General features: G+C 41.7%; 1 protein-coding gene across 1 annotated transcript; it reads left to right on the top strand.

Annotated features, from left to right (window-relative positions):
• The first annotated feature begins 321 nt into the window (after positions 1-321).
• On the top strand, positions 322-6752 carry LOC125705363 (dermatan-sulfate epimerase-like protein). The gene has a single exon (XM_048971909.1). The coding sequence runs from the start codon at positions 1358-1360 to the stop codon at positions 4985-4987; it is 3630 nt and encodes a 1209-aa protein (XP_048827866.1). The 5' UTR covers positions 322-1357; the 3' UTR covers positions 4988-6752.
• The last annotated feature ends 791 nt before the right edge of the window (positions 6753-7543 follow it).

Genomic DNA, 7543 nt, shown 5'->3' with positions numbered 1-7543 from the left:
CTGTAAAATACACCCACAATATCATATTGTCCTTAATGCCAAGGACCAAATAATGCACAAATAATACAGGTAGTTTGTCCATTAATAAATAATAATAATAATAATAATAATAATAATAATAATAATGATGTTGATGTTGATGATGATGATGATGAAAAGCTTGTCAGCGATACTTAAGCCTCAGCGCCCTCTAAAGTCAGCAGGACCAAATTACAAATATTAGAACATTTAACAGTATTTTGTAATACTAAGATGTGTCGTATCAGTGTGACAGTTGATAGTTTTTGGATCACACAGATTTGAATAACGTGTGGAGGAAATTTCTTAAACATATTAAACAACTGGAGTATAATTTATTATATTTGGCAACGCGAACTTCCTTTATGCGAAGCTTCTTCGGTCATTATTTAAGTAAGAAGAGTAATTTAGATTGGGTAGAGGATAAAGCGAACTTTGGGACGGCTTGTCTGCGTGATGTGAAACCGGGGGAATTAAAACAGATGGTTACTTATAGCGACGCTTTACTACGGTGAGGATGGAGCCTGGATGACAAGATGAAATCAGTCGTGATTGGAGCAGAAACACGGCGGCTGACTGATGTTTTGCGGGGGGGTTGCAGCCGTACGGAAAACGGAGATTAATGCCATTTCGGCTCCCCGCTCGGAGGTGACAGGAGCTGTTTCCTCTCCCTTATTCATGAATAGGAATACAGGACGTGGCTGGGGAAACTTATGCCAGACTGCTCTGGTTCATCGGCGGTGCCGTATCGTACTGATATATCCCAAGCTGATCATGAGATTTATCTTTTGCGTTGGTTGCTTTTGGTCTTGTGCATGAAATTAATATTTCTGCGTTTAAACGTACAGCATTTTATTATTTTTTGTTTTTGTTGTTTTGTCAAAGACTCATAAGGACTCCACATCGTCAGTTTCTAAACGTAAGTCAACACGAAGTGAGATATTAGAGAAATTTTCTGACCTCTATAGATGTATGAGAGTGCATTTTAAGTTAACGGGCTGCGATATGTATTTCACATATGCCTGATTTTAACGTTTTTCTTTATGCCAGCAGTTTCACGCGGCATATGCTGAATTTCATCCCGATTACATCAATTTGGCTAAACATAATTAAGAAAAGTTTTCCAATGCGTCTGTTATCTCGTGAATGAAAAAAAGCAATGCCTGTAATGTTAGTTCAGTTCAAACAGATATACACGTTAGTTCACTTTTCGGTTTTGAACTACGGGATGCTCCTTCTCATGGATGGCAACGATTCTTGATTCTCTTTTCATTGAATAAGTGAATAAACGTGGAAAAGGAAAGAAAGAAGGAAAAACTGCTGTAAACTGCTTTTGATCATGGCCATAAAGTGGACTTGGCATCTCATTTTTGTATTGTCATTGTTGGCAGTTGGAAGTGCCTACTCTGGGCTTTTCAATTCTTCCAGTAGTAATGTTTTTGAAGGTACTTTTGAAGACCTTAAACTCACAACAGACAGCAATTCGGGACTAAAGAAGCATGGTGATACCATAACACATCCTAACCTATATTTCGACAGAGGGGATGTACAGCTACTGAAGCAGAGGTCCTCTACCACCCACAGTCATATTTTCAAAATAATCCGAGCTGCTGTCAGTACCATGTTGTCTAACTCTGCTCTGTACCTTCCCCCTGTGAAGCACGAGGAATTTGCCGGCAAATGGAATGAGATCTATGGAAACAATCTCCCTCCTCTTGCCCTTTACTGCTTGATATGTCCAGATGACAAGACTGCCTTTCAGTTCCTATTGAAATACATGGATCGCATGTCTGACTACCCGAGCTGGATAGTATACAGTGCTCCTAACGATGAAGTTCCCGTGGCTCATTCTCTGACTGGCTTTGCTACCGCGTATGACTTTATTTATTCGTCCCTCGACAAGCAGCGGAGAGACAAGTACCTGAAGAAACTGCGTTCTACAGCAGGAGATCTGTATGAGTCGTCAAAATACAGGGGTTGGGGAAAGCAGTTTTTACAGAACCATCAGACCACAAACATTTTAGCCATCTTGATTAGCGCCCTCGTGGCTGGAATGAATGAAGACTCAGAGACGATGATCTGGAAGCAGGTTGCCGTAAACTACATGGAGAAGACGATGTTCCTTCTGGGCCACATAGTAGACGGGTCTCTGGATGAAGGTGTAGCTTATGGAAGCTACACTGCCAAGTCCATCACACAGTATGTGTTCCTGGCCAAGCGTCACTTCAACATCGACAACACTAAGAACAATTGGCTACGGGCACATTTCTGGTTTTACTATGCCACACTTCTTCCGGGATTTCAGAGAACGGTGGGCATAGCTGATTCCAACTACAACTGGTTTTATGGGCCAGAAAGCCAACTGGTGTTCCTGGATACTTTTATCCTGCGGAACGGTAACGGGAATTGGCTTGCACAACAAATTCGTAAACATCGGCCTAAAGATGGCCCAATGGGTCAATCCCTGGCCCAGCGCTGGACTACTTTGCACACAGAGTACATCTGGTACGATTCCTACCTTACCCCCCAGCCACCTTCTGAATATGGGGAAGCAAGGATGCACATTTTCCCCAACTGGGGGGTGGTCACTTATGGAGCAGGCTTATCTGCTGCACAGGGTAACACATTTGTCTCCTTCAAATCGGGAAAGTTGGGAGGCCGGGCAGTTTTTGACATTGTCCATGCCAAGCCATACTCCTGGGTTGACGGCTGGAATAATTTCAACCCAGGACATGAGCACCCAGACCAGAACTCCTTTACATTTGCCCCCAATGGACAGGTTTTTGTGTCTGAGGCATTATATGGACCTAAATACAGCTACTTGAACAATGTCCTAATATTCAGCCCTTCACCCACTAGCCAATGCAATGAACCCTGGGAGGGGCAGCTTGGGGAATGTGACAAATGGCTGCGCTGGACAGACAAGGAAGTGGGTGATGCAGCTGGAGAGATCATTGCTGCTTCCATCCACTCAGACTCCATGTTTGTAAGTGGAGAGTCAGCACCAGCATATTCCTCTGCCATGAAACTGAAAAGTGTTTACCGTGCCCTAGTGCTTCTGAACTCCCAAACGTTGCTGGTAGTGGATCACGTTGAGAAAGAGGTGGATTCTCCTGTGGAAATGCTCAGTGCTTTCTTTCACAACCTCGACATAGATTTCAAGTACATCCCCTACAAGTTTATGGGCAAGCACCATGGGGCACTGATGGACGTCTGGGACGCACATTACAAAATGTTTTGGTTTAACAATCAGGGTGCTAGCCCGGTTGCCCGGATACAGGAGGCGGAGCAGGCTGCTGAGTTCAAAAAACGATGGACACAATTTATCAATGTTACTTTCCCCATGAGCAGTACAGTTACTAGAATTGCTTACGTCATGCACGGACCATATGTCAGGATATCCAACTGCAGATTCACTGACGATAGCAAAGATGGGCTTAAGTTATCTGTCACTGTTAATGACACTGAGAAAATAGTTTCCCTAGCAACAAACTACAAAGACATAGGCTCCCGTTTCAAATATTTGGGATTTGGGGGATATGCTAAAGTAGAGGACCAACATCAAATTACATTTTTTGGTTTTAAAATGGGAGTTATTTCCAGGCAAAACGTGGAAGGCAGTGCACTGTTTGACTTTGGATTTACAGTGAACATCTTAGCTTGGATTTTACTATGTGCTGGCATTGGATTTGTAACTTTACAGCGGAAGTTTTACATTTGCTTCAGCAAGGTGACACGTTATGTGCTTCTTTCCATCCTCCTGCTCTGGATGATAGAACTTCTGTTTGTTTCCAGTAACTGCCAACACGTCCTTTGTGGGCTGAAATGGAAACCTGCTGAAACTGACTTTAAAACCAGAGCACCGATCAAACTTAATGATGGCCACCCTGTCCTCTTGCCAACTGTTGTCATAGCAACTCTCCCTGGTTCAGGAGCAGAAATATTGAAACACCTCTTTTACAATCGGTCTGATTTCATTTACTTACATGTTCCTACAGAGCACTTAGATATTCCGGAGACAGATACACAGTTTGATTCTTTTCTAGATGCATGTGAATGGTCAAAGCTGGATGCTCAGCAGGGTCGGTTTAATGTTATCCGGGGCTGGTTGCACTCCTTGGTTTTCAGCACCAAGCTTCACCTTCAAAACATTCAACTGCACGAAAGCACCAGGTCCAAACTGACACTTAAAGGTGGCACTTCTAAAAGAAAGCGAACTAGGTGGAAGGAAATTATTTTGGAGCAGAAAACTAGAGGGAAGGGAAACTTGGACAGGAATGCTGAAGACATCAGAGATCTTCGTAGGCATCTGGACCAGTACCAGAATGCTCGAGTGGTTCTGAGCCTGAGGAGTGGCAGCTGGGTCTTGAAACTCCCCTTTATTCAGGAGGTGATTGGCCCTTCCTTGAGGTCGATATACGTTGTCAGAGATCCACGGGCGTGGATCTACTTGATGCTATACAGCAGCAAGCCCAGTCTCTATTCCTTTAAAAACGTAGCACAGCATCTAGCACTCATCTTTAAGAAAGATGGTATCAGGGACAGGTGCCCAAGGGATTTGAGTCCAGAGTTCCGGGTGCTTCAGCAGCTCCTTTTGCAATCAAGAACCAACCCAGTCTTGGTGTTAGCCCACCTGTGGCTGGCACATACAACTGCTGCTCTCAGGGTCCACGCTGGCCTGTCTGTCGACACCTACCTCCAGGTGAGGTTTGAGGACATTGTGCAGTTCCCCCAGGAGACCGCAGAGAAGATACACACTTTCCTGGGTGTCCCACTTAGCCCGGTGGCCCTCAACCAGCTCATGTTCACGACTTCAACAAACTTGTACAACCTCATGTATGAAGGGGATATTTCACCAGCTAACATCAACATATGGAGGCAGAACATGCCCCCCAAGGAAATTAAACTAATAGAAAGGACATGCTGGTTTGTAATGAAGAGGTTGGGGTATTCAAGGTTTGCGAGCTGATTGCTACATGGCAGCTCTAATTATTTTGTGTTAGTGTGAAGTCAAAAGTGAAAGTAATAATAGCAGTAATAAATCGTCGCCGTTAATTTAAAGTGATATCACGGTTAAGGGTGTTTCACTTCATGCTGTTTACCTTAAAGTGTTTCTTTCAGTAAGGTTATGCTACATACGGTACAGTATGTGTTCCTGGTGTTTTAGTAGTCCTGGTCGATACCTATAAATATACACAGTGGTTATTTTATTAAGTACACCTAGTACCAGATAGGACTCATTTTTGCCTGCAGAACAGCTTGAAGGGAGAGGAGTTGTGCCTTCGGGGAAGCCTTTCTGCACATTGCTGTACTGAGCTGTTATTTTTGCATGTGTGACCTGCCTGTTTCCTCTGACCTCTCATATTAACAAGGTGTTTTCCTAACTGCACCATCATTTGTAGGTTTCAAACACACTAGTGTATGAAAATCCCAGCATAGTGATGTGTCATATTCTGGAACCAAACAATCACAATATGTTAAAGCCATGTAGATCAGACGTCTTAAGTGAATCTTTTGACCCTGACTGTATGTATTCAACTGCAGATACATATTTTACCGTTTGTAGAAGCAGGCTGTCTGCATTAACAAACAGGTGTACTTATTGAACTGGTCACTGAGTGTACACAAATGTGCAGTTTTCATTTTGTTACAGAGTGAATTGTAATCAGTCTCAAAGGGTGTGAGTTTATGTGTATTTTTGAAAAGATTACAAAATATTTTATTTAAATGTGTATACGGCTCGACAACAAACCTGAAATTCTATTTTGAATTTAAATTTTTTTTCACACGTCACTATTTTTGTCATTCACAGAACTGATCTGCGTTTTGTTGGCATGGTGGCCTAATGATTTGTTAGTATATTGTATTGTGGTTTTAGCTGTTAATTTGATTCATGTGAGCCTGACCAGGATGAGTGGTTGGAAGTAGGATGGATGTTGATTTTTAACCTTGGAATGTTAAGAAATGTGCTAATTTACTCATTATTGTGTCAAAGTCTCGATAAGTCAGTGTTTGTCTTGCTTTGCCTGGGATGGTGAGCAGAGACCATGTGACCCAGACGCAGCAGGATGGAATATGGACTGTAATTCGGGAATGGAGTGACGCCAGGATCAACAGTGACTTGGAGGAACTAAATAAAAACACCAGGACTTGGAAAATGCACAGGAACAGCAAACAGGTTGTGGGAAGGGCTGCAGCTGGCAGTGGGACTGTGCATCAGGGTTTGGGTGCATGTCCTGGAGAGAGAACACAAATCAGGCATGAATGTTAGGCATTCTGTACCTTACAACGAGGTATTGGAGACGTAGGTTACTGTATGACTTACATTTTATTTATGTAACAGATCCAAAGTGATGTATGTTTTTTGAATAAGCAGGGCTAGGCAGTTATTCAAACAATTGGGAGTACAAGGCTTCGCTTGGGGGATCAACAGTGAATCTTCTCTATCAACTGTGGGATTTGAACCAGCAACTTTCAGATCACAGGCACAGCACCCTAACTGGTTAAGCCACACATCATCCCATTCTAATGCATCAAAGTGCTACATGGTTTAATTTGAGTTTGACACAATATCTGCAACTTTAAATTCAATTAAATTTTGAAAAAAAAAAAAATGAAGTCGTACAGTAAGTGTGTGGCGTATTTTTTTGGTTATTGATGAAAGCGTAGGGTGCCGGAGATTACATCGTCACGTGTGACCAGAGAGGTTTTTTTTAGCAAGATGTATATAATGTATAAATGATCACTGTAACTCAGAAATAAATTATTTGTATATATAAATTACTTCTTTATATAAAATACTTCTTTTCTGAAGGACATAATATTCCATAAGATGGTACTGAGAAAATCCTGGCATGTTTTAACAAGTGAAATCATGCCAATAACTAACTTTTGAGAGAAATGTCTCCGTTTGAGATAAGGTTAAGGGTCGTTCCAAATGCCCCCTGCTTTGAAAACTCTGAAGTTGTAATTCTGTAGCTAATTTTTCACAATATTCATGATGACATTCTGTATAGCCACTGCGGTCACTAATGACTGTTTTCCATGAATTTGTTATGTATTGTTAATAGTGTCCTGGTGAATGGGACAAGGTATAAATAATAGTAATATATCTGTGTGTGCTTGCGTGTTTGTCCCTAAATGGTATTTATGACAAATTCTGGATATTATGTACAGTACATATAGCACAGGACTATGTGGGACTGTTCACCTTATGGATAATTTGTTGCTAAAGTGAATTTTCGCAAACTGCACAAAATAACATTTGTTATTATGGATAACTGCTCTTCGCTGAACATCTTATATCACGGTAATATGGTAATTATTATGATGTTGTTATTGGGTGCCATTGGGTTCGTGCTGCATCCTGGTAAACATAAAATGTCCATTCTCCAGAATGTCTTCTGTTTGGGTCTTCAGGCATAACACTAACATGCTACTGTAGCTGTCATGATAAATTAATTTAGCATAGTAGCACAAACCATACATTATAGTGGTTTAACAATACATTTATATGCAGTAACTG

Source organism: Brienomyrus brachyistius, chromosome 1 (genome assembly GCF_023856365.1).
Source record: "Brienomyrus brachyistius isolate T26 chromosome 1, BBRACH_0.4, whole genome shotgun sequence".
NCBI classification, from domain to species: Eukaryota; Metazoa; Chordata; class Actinopteri; order Osteoglossiformes; family Mormyridae; genus Brienomyrus; species Brienomyrus brachyistius.
This window is presented reverse-complemented; position numbering and strand designations above follow the sequence as displayed.